General features: G+C 42.1%; 1 protein-coding gene across 1 annotated transcript; it reads left to right on the top strand.

The window, feature by feature from the left end:
- Positions 1-4215: 4215 nt before the first annotated feature.
- Positions 4216-23543, top strand: LOC121574169 (WD repeat-containing protein 36-like). The gene is made up of 23 exons (XM_041886817.2): positions 4216-4504; positions 9356-9383; positions 9702-9802; positions 11075-11192; positions 11354-11486; positions 11668-11722; positions 13449-13581; positions 13735-13910; positions 14150-14270; positions 14539-14604; positions 14738-14821; positions 14938-15092; positions 15263-15377; positions 15472-15637; positions 16047-16155; positions 16276-16355; positions 16696-16803; positions 17192-17289; positions 17848-17990; positions 18338-18457; positions 18643-18724; positions 22026-22213; positions 23126-23543. Exons 1-23 carry the CDS (start codon positions 4349-4351, stop codon positions 23273-23275), a joined length of 2685 nt encoding a protein of 894 aa, XP_041742751.2. The 5' UTR covers positions 4216-4348; the 3' UTR covers positions 23276-23543.
- Positions 23544-24556: the final 1013 nt, after the last annotated feature.

Below are 24556 nucleotides of genomic sequence, written 5' to 3'. Positions count from 1 at the left end.
GCTGGAGTCTTTGACAATTTTGAGGGCCTTCCTCTGACACCGCCTGGTATAGAGGTCCTGGATGGCAGGAAGCTTGGCCCCAGTGATGTACTGGGCCGTACGCACTACCCTCTGTAGTGCCTTGCGGTCGGAGGCCAAGCAGTTGCCATACCAGGCAGTGATGCAACCAGACAGGATGCTCTCGATGGTGCAGCTGTAGAATTTTTTGAGGATCTGAGGACCCATGCCGAATCTTTTCAGTCTCCTGAGGGGGAATAGGCTTTGTCGTGCCCTCTTCACGACTGTCTTGGTGTGTTTGGACCATGATAGTTCGTTGGTGATGTGGACACCAAGGAACTTGAAGCTCTCAACCTGTTCCACTACAGCCCCGTCGATGAGAATGGGGGCGTGCTCAGTCCTCTTTTTTCCCCTGTATTCCACAATCATCTTCTTTTGTCTTGGTCACGTTGAGGGAGAGGTTGTTATCCTGGCACCACACGGCCAGGTCTCTGACCTCCTCCCTATAGGCTGTCTCATCGTTGTCGGTGATCAGGCCTACCACTGTTGTGTCGTCGGCAAACTTAATGATGGTGTTGGAGTCGTGCCTGGCCATGTAGTCATGGGTGAACAGGGAGTACAGGAGGGGACTGAGCACGCACCCCTGAGGGGCCCCCGTGTTGAGGATCAGTGTGGCAGATGTGTTGTTACCTACCCTTACCACCTGGGGGCAGCCCGTCAGGAAGTCCAGGATCCAGTTGCAGAGGGAGGTGTTTAGTTCCAGGATCCTTAGCTTAGTGATGAGCTTTGAGGGCACTATGGTGTTGAATGCTGAGCTGTAGTCAATGAATAGCATTCTCACGTAGGTGTTCCTCTTGTCCAGGTGGGAAAGGGCAGTGTGGAGTGCAATAGAGATTGCATCATCTGTGGATCTGTTGGGGCGGTATGCAAATTGGAGTGGGTCTAGGGTTTCTGGGATAATGGTGTTGATGTGAGCCATGACCAGCCTTTCAAAGCACTTCATGGCTACAGATGTCAGTGCTACGGGTCGGTAGTCATTTAGGCAGGTTATCTTAGTGTCCTTGGGCATGGGGACTATGGTGGTCTGCTTGAAACATGTTGGTATTACAGACTCAGTCAGGGACATGTTGAAAATGTCAGTGAAGACACTTGCCAGTTGGTCAGCACATGCTCGGAGTACACGTCCTGGTAATCCGTCTGGCCCTGCGGCCTTGTGAATGTTGACCTGCTTAAAAGTCTTACTCACATCGGCTACGGAGAGCGTGATCACATAGTCATCCGGAACAGCTGGTGTTCTCATGCATGCTTCAGTGTTGCTTGCCTCGAAGCGAGCATAGAAGTGGTTTAGCTCGTCTGGTAGGCTTGTGTCACTGGGAAGCTCGCGGCTGTGCTTCCCTTTGTAGTCTGTAATAGTTTTCAAGCCCTGCCACATCCGACGAGCGTCAGAACCGGTGTAGTACGATTCAATCTTAGTCCTGTATTGACTCTTTGCCTGTTTGATGGTTCGTCGGAGGGCATAGCGGGATTTCTTATAAGCGTCCGGGTTAGAGTCCCGCTCCTTGAAAGCGGAAGCTCTACCCTTTAGCTCAGTGCGGATGTTTCCTGTAATCCATGGCTTCTGGTTGGGGTATGTATGTACAGTCACTGTGGGGACGACATCATCGATGCACTTATTAATGAAGCCAGTGACTGATGTGGTGTACTCCTCAATGCTATCTGAAGAATCCCGGAACATGTTCCAGTCTGTGCTAGCAAAACAGTCCTGTAGCTTAGCATCTGCGTCATCTGACCGTGTATCACAAAACATGTATTTTTACTGCTCTAATTACGTTGGTAACTAGTTTATAATAGCAATAAGGCACCTCGGGGGTTTGTGGTATATTGGCCATATACCACACTCCCTCATGCCTTATTGCTGAATCATACACTAAGAAAGAAAGGTGCTATCTAGAACCTAAAAGGGTTCGTCAGCTGTCCCCATAGGAGAACCCGGAGGAACCCTTGTTGGTTCCATGTAGAACCCTTTTTGTAAGATAGGCATGAGGTAAAGTGTGTCTAGATACCAAGGGATTTAGCTGGGGCAGCTAGATGTCAGGTGAGCAGAAGAGCAGCTCTCTCTCCAGGGGCGGCTAGATGAGAGAGGACTGCATGCTGGTCAAATGTTAGGTCTGCCCAGTGCAAAATATGCCCAGATACACCAGACAGATCTCTTCATTGAGATAAAGTGATCTGGCTAAACTTATTAAAAAGAAGGAAACCCTCAAACGTTTTGAAAAGTTAAATAATCTATTTGATTTTATCAGTTCGTATGATAACGCTTCGGTCTGATTTCAGTCAGAGCTGTAACATTTGCCCACAGAGCACTCTACACTTGAATCACAAATGTGGACAGTGCAGACTTTAATGTGGTTACTCTGAGATTCCATGAAATGGGGTGAGTGTGCTAAGAGATTTCTTATTTGTTTGATGTAGTCTACTATGTTAGATGAAGTTACCATTAGTTTACAGTATATGCAACTGTGATTCACAGTATATGCAACTGTGATTTATACTGTGAGTCAGAGTTTATTTGGTTAATGTATTATTCCCTTTTTTGTGATGTGAACTTAAGGGTTACGGGTCAAGTATCTGAGAGAGTATAAAATAAGCCTGATCACCGAAAGGTTCAAAGGTCTCAAATTAACACAAAGATGAGCAAGGCACATTTGATTGGTAACTGATCTGATTTCACAATTGATTGTTTGCTGATCTGATTTGACAATTGATTGGTTACTGATCTGATTTCACAATTGATTGGTAATTGATCCAATTTGACAATTGATTGGTTACTGATCTGATTTGACAATTGATTGGTAATTGACAGTTGATTGGTTACTGATCCAGTTTGAGATATTGGTCTGTGTATTGATTTCCTTCTTTGATTTCTTTCTTTGCAGGTTATGTCACACTGGCTTTTGCGGTACACCTTGTTCAGAGCATTTCGGCAAGGGATAAGGGATGTCTCCAAAAAATGCAGCATGTGGCATTGAATGTTATCAGATCAGAATATGTCATAGATGTAAGTCAGATTTCTAAAATATTATTTCTTAGATTTTATTAATTCTCTTGTTGATATTGGGTTTGCACACTGCATGCACCCTGAGGTTTGAAACACTTAAGTGCTCTCTTTCACAGGCAATGTGGGAACATAACTGTAGAAGTTGGAAACCGATGGTAAATAACAAGGTAAGCTCTTAATACATTCTATTTGACTTGATTTAGACTAAATATTGTTGTTTTTTCATTGATTAACAGCACCATATTTTACATTTCATTTCACTCAACAAACGAATCCAGCCTAAGTGCATTTTCAAATGGTCTCGTTGCCCGAGCGATGGCGAATATGTTGGGAAATTGAAGGAGATACAATGTAGATTGGCATCTTCTGCAAAGGCAAGTATTTTGAACATCCTTCTATCTGTCATATTTTCCATGTGTCTATCATTGTTGTTATTATGACAGACAGTAATAGTAAGGTGTTTGCTGTCAGATTAAGTTTCTCTGATATCAAAGGTACAAATAGTGTTTGATTATGTGTTTGATTTTCACAGGTTCCAGATTGTGAGCATATGAAGAACATTCCAGATAAAAATGCCACAGATCTGTGCAAGTTCTTGCAATGCTGGCAAAGTTTTGTATCTGCAAACCTAATTTAGTGATTTGTTTTATGGCTATATTTAAAACCAACTGCAGAAGAGGTGTTTGATATTGTTTTTAAATAAAATATTAATCAACACTGATTGATTATCATGTATGTTCTGTAAAGCGACTTGTCAGCCTTCTTTGGTGAAATTGAAGTATTCTTTGTGATTGCTTACTTTCAGATATCATTTTTCAGATTCCCTTTGTCCTTTAATTGTGCTTTTAAATGTATTATTTATGGGGTTTTTAAAACACTTTTATAATAAACGTGTATTTGACAAACACTGTAAAACAGTCTTGATTTAGCTACACCAGAAAATATTTTTTCCCAATTGACACATAAGGCCATATTTTTTTTTACTATACCAATCATTTATCAGACATTTTTCAATAATTCGTTGATTCATTTATTTGCAATAAAATAGAGACTGAGAGGGGTAACTATATTGAGATAAGTAATTATCTCGGGGAACTATAATCACACGGAACTAACAATTCCCTTATATCCTGTCTATCGGACATATTGCAGTGTAACAATATATGTTCATGCTTTGAAAACATTGAAGGACATGCCACAGGAATATTCTGCCGCTCGTTTCAAATTCAGTCTACGATAAGGGTCTCTAGATTTTATAGAAAGCATTACTTGATGTACATCATAATCTAAAACATGCCCGTGTGCAGTAAAAAGGGAAGTGTTATATTTTCAGGCTTTAGAGCATTGGGACTGTATTCGAATCACCTCCCACACGTGGTACGGTACCATAAGAAACACAGAGAATTCTACGTTGTGACAGCCGTTGGAAACTGTTTCCACACGTACAATGTAAGTGCGTATTATGTTGTTGGAAAGCTAGCTATTTACTTGTCACATATACTTAACAAAAATGATCACGTCAGTGGCACTCACAATGCACTGCCTTTGCATGATGCAGGTTCGTCATTATGGGCGGGCCTTAGTGGGCCTGGTCCGTCCTACCACACCTCCTTCTTGCCCTTTGAAATAAAATATTTAAATATTGATCATTTATTTGACCGAGACGCTCGCCGACAGAAAGACGCATCAATCTCAGTTAAAGCACCAGAGCGAGCGAAACAGCGTTCCTTTGTCTCATTATATTTAGACCATGTATGTGACGCTGTCTGGACCAAAAGAGTATTGCATGTCATACTATTTCTGGCCAGACAGCATCAGCTCCTTGGGATACATTTAGAGGGGCGCTGTTTCGCTCGCCCGGATTGCTTTCTCCGGTGACGTAGTTTCTGCAGAGAGGAAGAGGCAAAGTCAGTGCAGTGTTGCCAATTTAGCGACTTTGTCAATATATTTAGCGAGTTTTCAGACCCCTCTAGCGACACATTTTCAAAAAAGCGACTAGCGACAAATCTAGCGACTTTTTCTGGTGTTATTGGAGACTATGACGTGAAAGCACGTATCGTTCTTACTCTTCAGCACGTATCGTTCTTACTCTTCTCAACGAGCAGCGGGTGCTGAGACATGAGCATCTTGTCCCGAGTGGCGCAGCGGTCTAATGCACTGCATCTCAGTGCTTGAGGTGTTACTACAGACCCCCTGATTCGGCCGTGGTTGGGAGTCGCAAAGGGCGGCGCACAATTGGCCCAGCGTCGTCCGGGTTTGGCCGGTGTAGGCTGTCATTGTAAATAAGTTCTCAACTGACTTGCCTAGTTAAATAAAGGTAAAATAAGAATAAATAAAAAATTATATACAGGTCTCTAGTTTCAACCTCTTGCGAATTGGAAAGGAAAATTGGCGGGTGCTGGATTCAGGATTCCTTAAAGTAAATTGTTTTGCCAAAATTATAATTACGCCCGTCTAAATAAAATCATTCAAAATACTTCTCCAGGGAGCATGACTTAGCCACAGAGGGTCATTAATAGCCGTGGATTGTTTCAAATCACAAGTGTATCAATGTGTGCATATGGCAGAGGCTGGTGCTGTCCCTTAGTTACATTTTTACTTTTAGATTTGTATCATTTTACTTCAGATTTGGATAATTAACCACGTGACAATGATTTTGAGAAACAAAAACGTTATTATTGAAATGATACTGTTCCACGAAAATGAGCATATAAAAATAATCATAACTGGCACACAGATCAGTAGAAATGGTAGGATAAGTTGTAAGCTTCCCCAACCTTGAAACTCATGAGCTGCCTATGGTCTTTACTATAACACCCATAAAAAAAAAAGGTGAAAGTGCAAGCGTATGCACACACAGGAGGTCCCTTGAAAAACTGTGCCCGCCTTTGGAAATCAAAGGCCCGTCCAACTCACTGGAGCAGTGAAACAACATAGAGAAAGTGCCATGCACGAATGCAGACTTTAATACAATAGTTACATTTAGTTACTTGATAGCTAATTCCAACGTTGTCTCAGAGCATTTCGTATTATTCTTTATGTAAATCTGAGATTCTCCATTTAGTATGATATGTTACGTTTGGTATGGTGTGTATTAATTTGTGGATGTCCATCATCCATTTCGTATGATATGTTACGAATTACAATTCGGATATGTTACGAATTTAGGGCTGTCCCCGACAAAAAATATTATTGGTCGAACGAGAGTCATGTCTGCTCATACTTGATGTTTCTACAACTTGATTGGAGTCCACCTGTTCTGTTACCGAAATCCCTAATTTGTTTAGGAAAAATATTCCCTCAACCCTTGCTCTCTTTACGTGACACATGTATGCATCACATGCACGTGACCAATAGGGCCAGACCTATAGCATATCATAATTTTTTATGGTTGCTCAGGCGGTAAAGGGTAAGTCAGATGTGTGGAATAAATTTGACTAGTTGTTTAAAATACTGGAGATCCAGAAAAAGAAGGAGCAATGCATGCATATTATGTGTGCCAAACAGGTACTGTTAGATTACAACGGGCGCAACTTTGGTTTTAGAAGTGGGGGGGACTATTATTATTATTTATTTTTATATCCAGTCGGATAAACACCCCAAACAGCCTACCCGACCGCTGTGTGATGACATGAACAAATGAATGATTGATACCGTAGCCTATTGAAATATTGAAATATACAGTGCCTTCGGAAAGTATTCAGACCTTTTGACTTTTTCCACATTTTGTTACGTTACAGCCTTATTCTGAAATTTATTAAATGGTTTTTTCCCCTCATCAATCTACACACAATACCCCATAATGGCAAAGCAAAAACAGGTTTCTATAAATGTTTGCTAATTTATCCAATAAAAATACGTTTACGTAAGTATTCAGACCCTTTACTCAGTATTTTGTTGAAGCACCTTTTGCAGTGATTACAGCATCGAGTCTTCTTGGGTATGACGCTACAAGCTTGGCACACCTGTATTTGGGGAGTTTCTCCCATTCTTATTTGCAGGTTCTCTCAAGCTCTGTCAGGTTGGATGGGGAGCGTTGCTCCACAGCTATTTTTAGGTCTCTCCAGAGATGTTTGATCGGGTTCAAGTCCGAGCTCTGGCTGGGCCACTCAAGGACATTCAGAGACTTGTCCCGAAGCCACTCCTGCGTTGTCTTGGCTGTGTGCTTAGGGTTGTTGTCCTGTTGGAAGGTGAACCTTCGCCCCAGTCTGAGGTCCTGAGCGCTCTGGAACAGGTTTTCATCAAGGATCTCTCTGTACTTTGTTCCGTTCATCTTTGCCTCGATCCTGACTAGTCTCCCAGTCCCTGCCGCTGAAAAACATCCCCACAGCATGATGCTGCCACCACCATGCTTCACCGTAGGGATGGTGCCAGGTTTCCTCCAGACGTGACGCTTGGCATTCAGGCCAACGAGTTCAATCTTGGTTTCATCAGACCAGATAATCTTGTTTCTCATGGTCTAAGAGTCTTTAGGTGCCTTTTGGAAAACTCCAAGCGGGCTGTCGTGTCTTTTACTGAGAAGTGGCTTCCATCTGGCCACTCTACCATAAAGGCCTGATTGGTGGAGTGCTGGTTGTCCTTCTGGAAGGTTCTCCCATCTCCACAGAGGAACTCTGGAGCTCTGACAGAGCTCCAATCGGGTTCTTGGTCACCTCCCTGACGAAGGCCCTTCTCCCCCCATTGCTCAGTTTGGCCGGGCGGCCAGCTCTAGGAAGAGTCTTGGTGGTTCCAAACTTCTTCCATTTAAGAATGATGGAGATCACTGTGTCCTTGGGGACCTTCAATGCTGCAGAAATGTTTTGTTACCCTTCCCCAGATCTGTGCCTCGACACAATCCTGTCTCGGAGCTCTACAGACAATTCTTCCGACCTCACTCTCAACTGTGGGATCTTATATACAGTGGGGAGAACAAGTATTTGATACATTTCTGATTTTGCAGGTTTTCCTACTTACAAAGCATGTAGAGGTCTGTAATTTTTATCATAGGTACACTTCAACTGTGAGAGATGGAATCTAAAACAAAAATCCAGAAAATCACATTGTATGATTTTTAAGTAATTAATTTGCATTTTATCCAGATCCTTCAGGTTTCGGGGCTGTCGCTGGGCAATACGGACTTTCAGCGCCCTCCAAAGATTTTCTATTGGGTTCAGGTCTGGAGACTGGCTAGGCCACTCCAGGACCTTGAGATGCTTCTTACGGAGCCACTCCTTAGTTGCCCTGGCTGTGTGTTTCCGGTCGTTGTCATGCTGGAAGACCCAGCCACGACCCATCTTCAATGCTCTTACTGAGGGAAGGAGGTAGTTGGCCAAGATCTCGCGATACATGGCCCCATCCATCCTCCCCTCAATACGGTGCAGTCATCCTGTCCCCTTTGCAGAAAAGCATCCCCAAAGAATGATGTTTCCACCTCCATGCTTCACGGTTGGGATGGTGTTCTTGATAGATTGTGCCATCTCCATGGCCTCCACAATGGATTAGTCCACTCAGAGAGGCGTGAATCAGACATGTGTCTTGTACACCATGAATATTTAATTTTGATTTTTTGCTACTGCTGGACTAAAGAAATCTGGTTCACCCAACAGCATATCGACCAAACAATCGACCAGTCGACTAAATGGGGTCAGCCCTATACGAATTTAAATTTGTACAATATGTTACGAATTGCAATTTGTGCAGTATGTTATGAATTTGCAAAATATATGATGTGTTACCAATTACAATTTGCTGTGGTTAACGTTAGCTAGCTCTAGGGATTAAGGTTAGGAGTTAGGTTAAATAATTAGGGTTAGGGGATGGGTTAGCTAACGTGCTAAGTAGTTTCAAAGTAGCTAAAAAGTACTAAGTAGTTGCTATAATGCTAAAGTTGTCCGTGATGAGATTCGAACACACAACCTTTGGGTTGCTAGAAGTTCGCGTTTTTTTGCCTTATCTTATGTAACCATTCCAAATGTAACATATCGTATTAATTTGAGTGTCCCAGATTTACTTTTACAATGAGAATTTGTTCTCAGTCAACTTACCTGGTAAAATAAGGATTAAATAAAATAAATAAAAACGATGTTACGTCTAGTCTGCGACCAGTCTGCTAATTCTAATATTTTAATCGAAGTGGTTATTTAGTGGTCCTAGTGGTGATCAACATTGGGCATAGTTATAAGTAACCATAGCAGTGACTAAAAAGAGAAAGTTATCAGTTCACCTGTTTGCACAATTCATTGGCCATTCTATTGTTTTGTTTGGTAATGTCCATTCCATTGTTTTGTTTAGTGATGTTGTCATGTATTTGTAATATTGCAGGTCAAGAAACTTGGAATCGTTGCTGTCAGTAAGTAGGACGCACGCACATTTCGTGATATGACATTACCATTCACAGCAGGACTTCCTGCCTACAGAAATCAACAACAAAATACATAGCTATCTGCCAACTGTCAGTATTTGCTCTTCCCAATGTGGGCATGTGTCAAGGAAGGGCATACGTTGGAAAGATTTGATTCGGTTTATGTATGTCAAAGTTTCTCCACTGTATGTCATATCACTGAGTCTAGCTACCTTTATTAATTCAGCGTTGTTACAGTTTCTAATATATAGCTATCAATGTTACCATTTGACAGTAGATTTATGTAATGTATGATATTTTCTAAAGGTAATACAGTTCCAGAGGACATATCATACCTAGCAGCTGATCGCATGCTGGTCTATGTTGCAAATGGGAGAAAAGTAACAGCATTTGCTAGGAACAAAGAGGTAAAGTAGCCATTCCTTCACTTATGATGAATATACGCTACATGACCAAAGGTTTGTGGACACCCGCTCGTCGAACATCTCATTCCAAAATCATGGGCATTAATATGGACGGTGCCACGTTGAAAGTCACTGAGCTCTTCAGTAAGGCGTTCTACTGCCAATGTTTGTCTATGGAGATTGCATGGCAGTGTGTTCGATTTTATACACCTGTCAGTAACAGGTGTGGCTGAAATAGCCGAATCCACTAATTTGAGGGTGTGTGTGTGTGTGTATATATCTATATCTCACACACACACACGCCAGTCTCAACGTCAACAGGGAAGAGGCGACTCCGGGATGCTGAACTTCTAGGCAGAGTTGCAAAGAAAAAGCCATATCTCAGACTGGCCAATAAAAAGAAAAGATTAAGGTGGGCAGTCTGAGATATGGCTTTTTCTTTGCAACTCTGCCTAGAAGGTAAGCATCCCGGAGTCGCCTCTTCACTGTTGACGTTTTGCGGTTACTATTTAATGAAGCTGCCAGTTGAGGACCTGTGAGGCGCCTGTTTCTCAAACTAGACACTTTAATGTATTTGTCCTCTTGCTCAGTTGTGCACTGGGGCCTCCCATTCCTCTTTCTATTCTGGTTAAATTCAGTTTGCGCTGTTCTGTGAAGGGAGTAGTACACAGCATTGTACGAGATCTTCAGTTTCTTGGCAAGTTTCAGAAGGAAGTTATTTGTTTCTGGCCATTTTGAGCCTGTAATCAAACCCACAATTGCTGATGCTCCAGATACTCAACTAGTCTCAAGAAGGCCACTTGTATTGCTTCTTTAATTAGCACAACAGTTTTCAGCTGTGCTAACATAATTGCAAAAGGGTTTTCTAATGATCGATTAGCCTTTTAAAATGATAAACTTGGATTAGCAAACACAACGTGCCATTGGAACACAGGACTGATGGTTGCTGATAATGGGCCTCTCTACACCTATGTAGATATTCAATTAAAAATCAGCCGTTTCCAGCTACAATAGCCATTTTCAACATTAACAATGTCTACACTGTATTTCTGATCAATTTGATGTTATTTTAATGGACAAAAAAATTGCTTTTCTTTCAAAAACAAGGACATTTCTAAGTGACCCCAAACTTTTGAACGGTAGTGTATATAAAATCAATATAGTAGACATAGCGCTAGCTGAGCTCACACACTGGCTTTAACCTAAATGTAATGTTGATGATTATGAATGATCTTGATTCTAGTAAACTGACTGTGAGACGTTGCATCTATCCAGGTTGTTCACACATACACCGGCCATGGAGCTGATGTTCACCTCCTGCTGCCTTTCGGGGATCACATCATTTCTGTGGACAGGGACAATGTTGTCATTGTCTGGGACGTGGAGTCAGAGGGTTGGTGTTGCAAAAGAATGCATAACATAACATTTGGAAAATCTGTTCCAATTAACCTTGAGTAGAAAATGTTTTGGTTAAAATAATTATCAGTAGTACTTTTTTAGTTTTCCAGTTTAACCAGTTCTTGTGAAGTGCATGAAATAGTGTTTTTCCCACAGAGGAGTACCTGCAGATAACATTTGACAAAGTGTCATTTGAAGTGTCTGCTGTAATGCACCCAAGCACTTACCTGAACAAGATCCTGTTTGGGAGTAGCCAAGGAGGTCTCCAGCTCTGGAATGTCAAATCCAAGTACGGTCATTCATGTAGAATTATAATTTGGTTATGAAATCCTAAAACTGATGGGACAGCACAACCAAAGATCTGTAATGCACCTGAATTTGTTATAGTGTGCTTTATCAAAGTTTGGTCTTAAATTTAGGACAACTTGACATTCTCTGTACTCATTAAGTGCATTCCTTTTTTATTTTAGCAAACTCCTGCACACCTTCCCTGGATGGGCATCGGGAATCACAGTGCTTCAGCAGGTTGGTTGAAGTATATTTATTCTCAAAGCTGAAAGGGAATTAATAAAAGGTTTTTTTTGAGGAATTGTCAGCCAAACATATGTTCAACTCCTTTCACGTACTGTATAGAAAGGTTAAGGTACTATGTTGCTTCATATATGGCACCCCTTAAGGTTCTATATGGAACCAATTTTGGTTCATTGAAGAAGAACCCCTGGGGTTCTGATCAAAGAACCCTACAAAAGGGTTCTATATAGAACCGTTAGGGGTGCCATATATGAAGCAAGAAATAAAACAGTTTATGGTTCAATCAGAACCTTTTCTTCTAAGCATGTAGGGCTTAGGAAGACATACATCTCCGTTGTATATCTAAGGGGGACATACAGTGCATTTGGAAACTATTCAGACCCCTTCACTTTTTCCAAATGTTATGTTACAGACTTATTCTAAAATGGATTAAATCTACACACAATTCCCCATAATGACAAAGCAAATGCAGGTTTTTAGAAATTTTAGCAAATGTATTAAAAAATAAAAACGGAAATATCACATTTACATAAGGATTCAGACCCTTTACTCAGTACTTTGTTGAAGCACCTTTGGCAGCGATTACAGCCTCTAATCTTCTTGGGTATGACACTACAAGCTTGGCACACCTGTATTTGGGGAGTTTCTCCCATTCTTCTCTGCAGATCCTCTCAAGCTCTGTCAGGATGAATGGGGAGCGTCACTGCACAGCTATTTTCAGGTCTCTCCAGAGATGTTTGATCGGGTTCAAGTCCGGGCTCTGGCTGGGCCAATCAAGGACATTCAGAGACTTGTCCCGAAGCCACTCTTGCGTTGTCTTGGCTGTGTGCTTAGGGTTGTTGTCCTATTGGAAGGTGAACCTTCGTCCCAGTCTGAGGTCCTGAGCGGTTTTCATCAAGGATCTCTCTGTACTTTGCTCTGTTCATCTTTCCCTCGATCCTGACTAGTCTCCCAGTCCCTGCCGCTGAAAAACATCCCCACAGCATGATGCTGCCAGAACCATGCTTCACTGTAGGGATGGTATTGGCCAGGTGATGAGCAGTGCCTGGTTTTTCCAGACCTGACGCTTGGCATTCAGGCCAAAGAGTTCAATCTTGGTTTCATCAGACCAGAGAATCTTGTTTCTCATGGTCTGAGAGTCCTTTAGGTGCCTTTTGGCAAACTCCAAGCGGGCTGTCATGGACCTTTTACTGAGGAGTGGCTTCCGTCTGGCCACTACCATAAAGGCCTGATTGGTGGAGTGCTGCAGAGGAACTCTGGAGCTCTGTCAGTGACCATGTGGTTCTTCGTCACCTCCCTGACCAAGGCCCTTCTCCCCCGATTGCTCAGCTCTATGAAGAGTTTTGGTTTAAGAATGATGGAGGCCGAGCAATGGTAAGCAACTCAATATTAGGAAGGTGTTCTTAATGTTTTGTACACTCTGTTCAATCAGAAATGTAAAGTGTTTCCTGCCCAGCTTATCTTTCTCTTGCGGTCGTCACTAGTTACTAGAGTCACAAAGTCATAAACCCTGCCAATTTCTCTTCTTAAAATCTGATTTTAAAACTAACCTTAATCTTAACAACATTGCTAACCTTATGCCTAACCATAACTTTAAATTAAGACCAAAAAGCACATTTTTGTTTTTATGCATTTTGAAGATATAGCCAATTTCTACTTTGTGGCTGTGGTAACTTGTGGAAACCCTCTCCCACTCTTTTCCTCCAAACCTTCCCCTCAGACCCCAGCTGTGGACGTTGTGGGCGTTGGCCTATCATCGGGTCAGATCATCATCCACAACATCAAGTTTGATGAGTCACTGATGAAGTTCCAGCAAGACTGGGGCCCAGTCACTTCATTGTCCTTCAGAACAGGTGACATCACCATTAGAACGTAGTGTTGTATTTATTATGGTTATAATGATGTGGTGTCACTGCTTTGCGTAAAAAATTATTATAATAATCGTCCTTGATATGCTTAAAACAAATATTTACTTACCTCTTCACACTGATATGATTGTTTTCTAGATAGTCATCCAGTAATGGCGGCTGGTAGTCCTGTCGGACATATTGGACTGTGGGATCTAGAAGAGAAAAAGCTTGTGTGTCAGATGAGAGATGCCCATAACACAGCTATCGCTGGACTAACATTCCTCCATGGCGAGCCTCTTCTCATCACCAATGGGGCTGATAACGGCATTCGGGTTAGTGTTACTTAGATTGCCTCATTCACTAGAGGGCATCAGTGTAAAATTGCTGTAAATAATTGTCATTCTTTCAGTCATGTCTCAATATACCGTTTTTACCTACAGATCTTAAAGCTTTTATTAGCACATCTCTAGTTGCAAATTCAGCACTGCTAACACAATCCAGTACCAAAATACCATGAAGAATTAATATATTTGACCATTGAGTTTTGAATGATCAAAGTCCTATTCCTCAGGTGTGGATCTTTGACACGGCGGGCGGAGGAGGCCGTCTACTCAGGAGTCGTCTGGGACACAGCGCCCCGCCCACTAAGGTCCAGCACCACGGCCTGAACGGACATCACATTCTCAGTGCTGGTATGTGTGACTTGCTGTCTCGTGTGGCTCAGTTGGTAGAGCATGGCACTTGCAACGTCAGGGTTGTGGGTTCGTTTCCCACGGGGGACCAGTACAGAAAAAAGTATGAAAATGTATATACTCACTACTGTAAGTCGCTCTGGATAAGAGCGTCTGCTAAATGACTCAAATGTAAATGTATCAGGCAGTTTTATAAGGCATCTATGAGTTTCTAGTAAAATTGTTATTAGATTTCTCTCTAATCCGCTGTACTTTTTCTTTTTCTAAGGTCAAGATGGTACTCTGCAGTCGTTCTCCACTGTTCATGAGAGATTCAACAGGAGTTTAGGACGTGGTACGATTTATTTTCTCTTTCGTGGAAAGATGGCTGTTATGGACAACGAGATGTTGATTTTAGTACTGTTTTTTTACTTGCATAAATCCTTCTTTCCTGTATTCTTCATGAAAATAAACAAATTGGTGACTAGGTTCCATCAACAAGAAGAAATCCAAAAAGAAAAGCTTGAGGTATGACGAACTGAAGCTTCCTGCCATCACAACTTTCGCCTCAGGTATGTTTAGCAAAAAATGTAATTACCTTCATGAGGTAAAATTACTCAAAACAAGTCTCTGTTTTTATGTGAAAAATGAAACGTTGATGTTTTCTCTGATTCTGTATGTGATGTAGAGAGTGCCCGTCAGAGTGATTGGGACAGTATAGTGGCGTGTCACCGAGGGTACCTCATGACGACCACCTGGAACTATCAAAAGGGCAGCATGGGAGCACACAGGCTGGAACCCGAACGCTTCAACAAGAACCGTGCTCTCAACGTCCACGCTACGGTAGCTAAATACATTACTGGTCATGTACAGTTTATTGTTTTAGTGTAAAATGAACCCAAATCATTTTGATAAAGTTCGATCAATAAGACATCTACCTTTTAAAAAGTTTATTACACAGAAATAATATACATACTATTTATGTTGATTAAACCTGTGTTTTCTCTCCTCAGGCAGTAGATATCACATCATGTGGTAACTTTGTAGTGGTAGGACTCTCATCTGGACACATTGACGTTTACAACATGCAGTCCGGCATGCATAGAGGTCAATATGGAGAGGACAAAGGTAAGTACCCCCATAAAGACAATTGCTTGTGTATATTTAGCTCAAGATTTCTGTTATAGATTCATCTTAATTTGTCCCATCTCTGACTCTGTAGCTCACAAGGGGCCGGTGCGCGGCGTGTCCGTGGATGGACTCAACCAGCTGACCATCAGTGCCGGAGCTGACAAACTGGTCAAGATCTGGAAGTTCAAATCTAGGAAGCTGGTCCACTCCATTGACCTGGGCACCTCACCCGCCACCACACACCTGCACCGGGACAGGTAAGGGTCAGATAACACCACATGACTGCACTTTTTCCAACTTAAAGGGATAGTGCGGGATTTTGGAAATGACGCCCATTTTCTAATTACCCAGAGTCAGATGAAACTCATGGATACTTTATGTCTGTGCGTCCTGTATGAAGGAAGTTAGCGGTAGTTTTGCGAGCCTTTGCTAACTAGCGTTAGCGCAATGACTAGTTAGCGTTGGCTCACGAAACTACATCGAACTTCCTTCATACTGGACGCAGAGACAGAAAAATGGTATCCATCTGTTGCTGGGTAAGTAGATAAAGGGCTTAGTTGACAATTTTGCACTATTCCTTTAACTTTATACACTGATTTTTTTCACTTGGTTATTACATAGCAGTAGACTAGTGTCTGATTGCAGTCTCTTCTTGCCCTGGTAAAGTGGTATGCTGGCCATCGCTCTGGACGACTTCACGCTGAATGTTCTGGACATGGAGACCAAGAGGATTGTCCGTAAGTTCCCTGGCCATCGAGGACAGGTCAATGACATGGTGAGTCGTTATCTCCACATCTCTTTCCCTTTCTCTGTTTGGCACTTATCTCTCTCAATTTGAACTCGCTCTCTCTCGTTCCCTCAAATATTATTTTTGTTGTCTGATGATTCACCTCAGGCTTTCAGCCCAGACGGGCGCTGGTTGATAACATCAGCCATGGACTGTACCATCAGGACATGGGACCTCCCCTCCGGCTGGTAAGACCATCCCTGTCACTGATGGAGTAGTCTAGCAGGTCCCCAACTGGGGGAGGGGATAGGGTTTGTTTCTGGACCGGGCCCTCATACTTTACTGATGTTTCTCAGTCCGTGACCATTCTCACACCTGTGACGTCACCAGCCCTGCCTTGTCATTTCCTCTCCCCACAAACTGAGATCGATGAGATGACCTTTGTCCAGAGATTTCGAAGACCATCTTTGTTTCACTTTATCATAAATTGAGTCTATCAATTAATGTAATCGCTTTAAAGTGCTTTCCAGTGGAAATCCCCTCTCAGCCTTCAGTCATTCTTGATTTCTCCTCTCTTTTTGTTCTTAGCCTGGTGGACTGCTTCTTGGTAGACTCTGCTGCGGGCAGTCTGACCATGTCACCAACTGGGGACTTTCTGGCCTCCTCACATGTCGACTGCTTGGGGATATACTTATGGTAAGAGTCACCACCACATCAAGGAAAGACTGGGTGTAGGAGTCAAAATCATTCTCAGGTTATGTCATTATTTAATGTTCACGCTCATAGACATTCATCTTATCACATCTCAACTTATTTAAACTGCAAACAAGAATTAGCTGATAAAGGAAAAATCTTGATTAGCTAATAAGTCTTTTGAACTAATGTGACTCAACAAATTAGTATTAATATTGTCAATTTGATATCTCAAAAGATATGTGTTGGAATACATGCTGTAGCATTATGAGCAGTTATTGGTAGAATTCAGTAGTAGAATTCAGTGTTATTAAGTAGGATAGTAATATTTACTATTATTCTTGAGTGAGTATTCCATGTTGAGTGACTATCCCGTGTTGTGTGTTTCCAGGTCCAACAACACGCTGTGCAATATGGTGTCACTGCGCCCCCTGCCTTCAGACTACGTCCCCACTGTGATCATGCTGCCAGGAACCTGTCCAAACCAAGGTACCTACTGAACAGCCACTGTGAACCCATGCAGCACTTACTCTGTACCCAGCACAGGGGCCAGAAAGCCCCCACACCATCTGGACTGGCATATGTAACAGTGGTATCAGCCAATTATTCATGCATTGATATTGAAAGATATTCGATATGGAGGAAGTAAGTGTGTCCTTGATTTTATAGATACTTGTAACGGTCCTTTTGAATATTGACTAGATATTTATGGAGGAAAACAATACTCAAATCAAAGTCAAATCAAATTTTATTTGTCACATGCGCCGAATACAACAGGTAATACAATGCTTACTTACAAGCCCTTAACCAACAATGCAGTTCGTGAAAGAGTTAAGAAAATATTTACTAAATAAACTAAAGTAAAATAAAATGTTTAAAAAGTAACACAATAAAATAACAATAACGAGGCTATATACAGGGGGTACTGGTACCGAGTCAATATGCGGGGGTACAGGTTAGTACTGTGCCATAATGTGTGCCAAAGTACATTCAAACACAATTCTTGAAATGACCTCTCAAGAACTTGAGCACTATTACATTCTGCAGATGAAGAGGGAGAGGAAGATGATGATCTCAACTCTGAGATGATAGAGTATGAGTCTCCAGAGCAACTGGACCAGCAGCTGGTTACCCTCTCTTTGCTGCCCGACTCTCGCTGGAAGAACCTGCTGCACCTCGACATCATCAAGGTGAGCATGTCACTGGTGGTTGTCTGTGGAGAAAAACGTGTGACTGACTGACGGTTTCAAACCCTGGTGGTCCACAAAATGTAAGACTGTCTTTCTCCTCTGACACTGGTGGTTGTCTTTGGAGAAAAACGTGTCACCGACAGGGTATTAAGCCCTTTTTGTCTGTGCGACTCATGACTCTCTTAGCCCTCTGAGCTAAATCCAAGGCATCGTCTCCTTACACATCCACAATGACAGACAACACGTGTAGCAATTGTTCTGTAACGTCGTTGTCATCTCACCACTCTTCTCTTTTGTTTGTTTTGTCTGACTAAAATTTGATTGTTGTTTTCCCTGTTCATATATAGAAACGGAACAAACCCAAGGAGCCCCCCAAGGTTCCGAAGGCTGCCCCCTTCTTCATGCACACCATTCCAGGACTGATACCACAGTTCGCCCCCTCTGAAGGCTCCAACCAGGAAGAACAGGTGAGAGAAGTTGGCTGTTGATAATAAACAGAACTCTATGAAAATACCCTAAAATCATAATACTGTATATGTAAATCAAATATTATAATATTGTATAAGTTAAGATTGTTTGCTTTTCATATTATCTGATAATTACTGTATGTTATTTGGTTTAAATAATGTGTATTTTGTTACTTTTTCCACAGTCAAAGATTGTCAATTTTGGAGTCCTGGCACAGAAGTCCCATTTCTACCAACAGCTAGAATCTGCCACACTCAGCAACAAATGTAAGTCTGAGTCTCACTTAGCTAGCAATTATTGACAGTAATTGTATATGTATTTATGTAAAACAAATGGGGACCACAATGGAAATATGTCCATTATGTCCATTTGTGCAATCCCGGACACGTTTAACAAAAATCTGTGTGTATATGTCTATATATATATATATTTTTACTGACTAATAAAATAAATCAATCAAACCTCTTGCAAGTCTGAATCTCACTTCGCGAGCAATTATTCACAGCACCTCTTGCAAATAGAAATTCCTCTAACTCCAAATCACTTCTGAGGCCCTAAAAACGGAAGAATGTCTTTAGAATTCTTTGTGAATTGATTGCCCCCCATCTATCCTCAGAGTTCGTACTGCTTGGTGACCTAAATTGGGATATGCTTAACACCCCGTCCAACCTACAATCTAAACTAGATGCCCTCAATCTCACACAAATTATCAACGAACCTACCAGGTACAACCCTAAATCCGTAAACATGGGTACCCTCATAGATATCATCCTGACTAACTTACCCTCTAAATACACCTCCGCTGTTTTCAACCAGGATCTCAGCGATCACTGCCTTATTGCCTGCGTCCAGACGGGTCCGTGGTCAAACGACCACCCCTCATCACTGTCAAACGCTCCCAAAAACACTTCAGCGAGCAGGCTTTCCTAATTGACCTGGCCCAGGTATCCTGGATGGATATAGATCTCATTCCGTCAGTAGAGGATGCCTGGTTGTTCTTTAAAAGTAATTTCCTCTCAATCTTAAATAAACATGCCCCATTAAAAAAATACAGAACTAAGAACAGATACAGCCCCTGGTTCTCCTCAGACTTGACTGCCCTTGACCAGCACAAAAACATCCTGTGGCGTACTGCATTAGCATCAAATAGCCCCCGCGATATGCAACTTTTCAGGGAAGTTAGGAACCAATATACACAAGCAGTTAGGAAAGCAAAGGCTAACTTTTTCAAACAGAAATGTGCATCCTGTAGCACTAACTCCAAAAAGTTTTGGGACACTGTACAGTCCATGGAAAATAAGAGCACTTCCTCCCAGCTGCCCACTGCACTGAGGCTAGGAAACACTATCACCACCGATAAATCTACAATAATCGAAAATTTCAACAAGCATTTTGCTACGGCTGGCCATGCTTTCCACCTGGCTACCACTACCCCGGCCACCAGCTCTGCACCCTCCGCTGCAACTTGCCCATGCCCCCCCCGCTTCTCCTTCACACAAATCCAGACAGCTGATGTTCTGAAAGAGCTGCTAAATCTGGACCCCTACAAATCATCTGGCCTAGACAATCTGGACCCTTTCTTTCTAAAACTAGCCGCCGAAATTGTCGCAACCCCTATTACTAGCCTGTTCAACCTCTCTTTCGTAAAGTCTGAGATCCCCAGAGATTGGAAAGCTGCCGCGGTCATCCCCCTCTTCAAAGGGGGTGACACTCTAGATCCAAACTGTTACAGACCCATATCCATCCTGCCCTGCCTTTCAAAAGTTTTTGAAAGCCAAGTTAACAAACAGATCACCGACCATTTCGAATCCCACCGTACCTTCTCCGCTATGCAATCCGGTTTCCGAGCTGGTCATGGGTGCACCTCAGCCACGCTCAAGGTCCTAAACGATATTATAACCGCGATCGATAATAGACAGTACTGTGCAGCCGTTTTCATTGACCTGGCCAAGGCTTTCGACTCTGTCAACCACCGCATTCTTATTGGCAGACTAAATAGCCTTGGTTTCTCTAATGACTGCCTCGCCTGGTTCACCAACTACTTCTCAGATAGAGTTCAATGTGTCAAATCGGAGGGCCTGTTGTCTGGACCTATGTCAGTCTCTATGGGGGTGCCACAGGGTTCAATTCTTGGGCCGACTCTTTTCTCTGTGTATATCAATGATGTTGCTCTTGCTGCTGGTGACTCTCAGATCCACCTCTACGCAGACGACACCATTTTGTATACATCTGGCCCTTCATTGGACACTGTGTTAACAAACCTCCAAACGAGCTTCAATGCCATACAACACTCCTTCAGTAGCCTCCAACTGCTCTTAAACACTAGTAAAACCAAATGCATGCTCTTCAACCGAACGCTGCTTGCACCCGCCCACCCGACTAGAATCACTACTCTCGACGGGTCTGACATAGAGTATGTGGACAACTACAAATACCTAGGTGTCTGGTTAGAATGTAAACTCTCCTTCCAGACTCACATTAAGAATCTCCAATCCAAAGTTAAATCTAGAATCGGTTTCCTATTTCGCAACAAAGCCTCCTTCACTCATGCTGCCAAACATGCCCTCATAAAACTGACTATCCTACCGATCCTTGACTTCGGCGATGTCATTTACAAAATAGCCTCCAACACTCTACTCAGCAAATTGGATGTAGTCTATCACAGTGCCATCCGTTTTGTCTCCAAAGCCCCCATATACTACCCACCACTGTGACCTGTACGCTCTTGTTGGCTGGTCCTCACTACATATTCGTCGCCAAACCCACTGGCTCCAGGCCATCTATAAATCACTGCTAGGCAAATCCCTGCCTTATCTTAGCTCATTGGTCACCATAGCAACACCCACCCGTAGTATGCGCTCCAGCAGGTATATCTCACTGGTCATCCCCAAAGCCAACACCTCCTTTGGCCGCCATTCCTTCCAGTTCTCTGCTGCCAATGACTGGAACAAATTGCAAAAATCTCTGAAGCTGGAGATACTTATCTCCCTCACTAACTTTAAGCATCAGTTGTCAGAGCACCTTACCGATCACTGCACCTGTACACAGCCCATCTGAAATTAGCCCGCCCAACTACCTCATCCCTATATTGTTATTTATTTTGCTCATTTGTACCCCAGTATCTCTATTTGCACATCATCTCTTGCACATCTATCATTCCAGTGTTAATACTAATTGTAATTATTTTGCACTATAGCCTATTTATTGCCTTACCTCCATAACTTGCTACATTTGCACACACTGTATATATATTTTTTCTGTTGTATTTTTGACTTTGTTTTGTTTTACCCCATATGTAACTCTGTGTTGTTGTTTTTATCGCACTGCTTTGCTTTATCTTGGCCTGGTCGCAGTTGTAAATGAGAACTTGTTCTCAACTGGCTTACCTGGTTAAATAAAGGTGAAATAAAATAAAGAATCACAATACTTGAACCTACTGCTAAATCTGAAGTCAAGTTATTAGCATGTGTAGTAACTAGAGGATGTTTTGGCACACTTTTACATTGCTGATACCTCCGGTCAATACAAATACAATGAGTCATAATCCATCATCATTGTTTCTTCTAGATGATGGCCCTGTGGGGATGCTGAAAGAGATGGGTCCGTCTGGGATTGATGCTGAGCTCCGAGGGCTGGCCCCTGATATGGGTGGAGATGTCTCCGTCTTACAAGGCTTCCTGAAGATGGTGGCCAGCATGCTGAACTCCAAGAGGGACTTTGATCTGGCACAGGCCTACCTGGCACTCTTCCTAAAGGTTACCACATCAATATTCTAGTCACCAACACTGTAGCTGCGTTAATAAGCTGCTGTTATATCTGTGTTATAACACTGTTATTATTGATTTAATTGACATGTTGAGTATTTATTGTTGCATGTGAGTTCAACAATGTTATTACCCCAGTAATTATAGCATCGCTACATGGGTATATTTTTATTTTTATTTTACCTTTATTTAACTAGGCAAGTCAGTTAAGAACAAATTCTTATTTACAATGACGGCCAAACCCGGACGACGCTGGGCCAATTGTGCGCCACCCTATGGGACTCCCAATCACGGCCGGTTGTGATACAGCCTGGAATCTAACCAGGGGGTCTATAGTGACGCCTCAAGCACTGAGATGCAGTGCATTAGACCACTGCGCCATTCGGCAGCTTAATGTTAAATTATATCAAAGATGTCACTAGATGAAAAGGGAAAGCTGTTTTCTGTTGCATTGACTGTCATCCACTTACATCTGACACCAGCAGATGGAGTCAGAACATTATGATTGAAGATTTTTTTTAAACGGTACAGAACTGTGAAAGAAAACAACAAAAATACAATATAAATATATACTGTGATACACAACACCCTATTCAATCAAAACCAAATGCCACATCTCCAGTAGAAGTCAAATGAAAATGAAACATTTATTAAGAAAACATGTTTGACTTGATATGTAGTTATGTTGTTTCACTCTTAAACTAAGCTCAGTTTTGTTGAGTACCTGAATTCAAATTGTATCTTTACAGAACATGAACAATGTGTTTTTGACTTCACAGCACCACAGACACATTTTGTTTCAGAAGGTTCATAACGTGTGTATTTCCTGTATGGTTTGTCTTACTTCTGAGGTTCCTTCACTAACTCAGTGTAGTTTCTCTCTCTCGCGCTCTCTCTCTCTAGCTACATCTCAGACTGATCACCCAGGAACCAGAGCTCATGGAGGAGGCGTCTAGAGTATCTGAGAAACTGGAGGAGACGTGGACATCCATGCAGACACTTTTCAATCAGAGCCTGTGTTTGCTGTCATACACCAAGAGTGCACTGCTTTGAGGTGTGCCTCTCCCAACCAACCCCCTGCCATTTATTTTTGTTTTATTCATGTGGTTTTTCACACCGATCTTTGTATACATCTCTATACAGCATTGTAGACTCTAGTTTCACACTTGATGCAAGAGCAGTTGGCCACATTTATATTATATATTATGTGCTCTAATGCTTTTGTAATGGTTTAACAAAATATGAAGTTGAATGAAACCGTGATTGACCAAAACCTGATGTAACTACCTTTTTAAAATAGACGACATGATTGTCATCATTATATTACTCCAGATTATGTTTTCACTTTACGTTCTTACCCTAATACAATTTGATGTTCATTGGTTCAGCATGAGTTATCACATTTTGAGATGTTCCCTGCTGTCTCGGTGGTACACAGCATACAAATGAGGATTATACAGAGGACAAAATAGATGTGTACATGTTCTGTACTCCATAGACAAATCGGATACATCGATATATTTTCAGTATTCAGTCCTGTTGGGGATGATAGTTTTGTCTCACGACGACAGAGCAGGTAGTGGAGCAGATGGTGTCTGTGTGTTCCCCTCTGTAGCCAGGCTCTGCTGGAGTCCTTGAGGATGACCAGCTATGCAGGGTGTGGGTTTTGGCTTGGGACAGAGGGTTAGACAAGCCCTTCATTTGAATGTGTTTCGATGGTAAGGAAGATTAAACAGTTAACTATTATTTTATGTATTACAGAAATGACATTTTTCACATGTTGTTTTGTTACAGCCTGAATTTTGTGTCACAGCCCTACGCACAATACCCCATAATGTGAAATTATGTTTTTAGAATCTTTTACAAATTAATTTTAAAATGAAAAGCTGTAATGTCTTGAGTCAATAAGTATCCAACCCCTTTGTTATGGAGTAGTTCAGGAGTAAAAATGTCATTAAAAAGTCACAAGTTGCATGGACTCACTCTGTGTGCAAGAATGGTGTTTTACCATGATTTTTTGAATGACTACCTCATCTCTGTACCCCCCCCACATAATTATCTGTAAGGTCCCTCAGTCGAGCAGTGAATTTCAAACACAGATTCAACCACCAAGACCAGCAAGGTTTTCCAATGCCTCGCAAGGAAGGGCACCTATTGGCAGATAGGTAAAAATAAAGAAAGTATTCATTAATAATGGCCGGAACAGAGCAAATGAAATGGCATCAAACACCTGGGAACTGTATTTGATACCATTCCACTGATTCCGCTCCAGTCATTACCACAAGCCCATCCTCCCCAATTAAGGTACCACCAACCTCCTGTGGTATCCATACA

The sequence above is a fragment of the Coregonus clupeaformis genome, chromosome 9 (genome assembly GCF_020615455.1).
Source record: "Coregonus clupeaformis isolate EN_2021a chromosome 9, ASM2061545v1, whole genome shotgun sequence".
Lineage (NCBI taxonomy): Eukaryota > Metazoa > Chordata > Actinopteri > Salmoniformes > Salmonidae > Coregonus > Coregonus clupeaformis.
The sequence above is the reverse complement of the archived record's forward strand: the minus strand, read 5'-3'. Positions and strand labels throughout refer to the sequence as shown.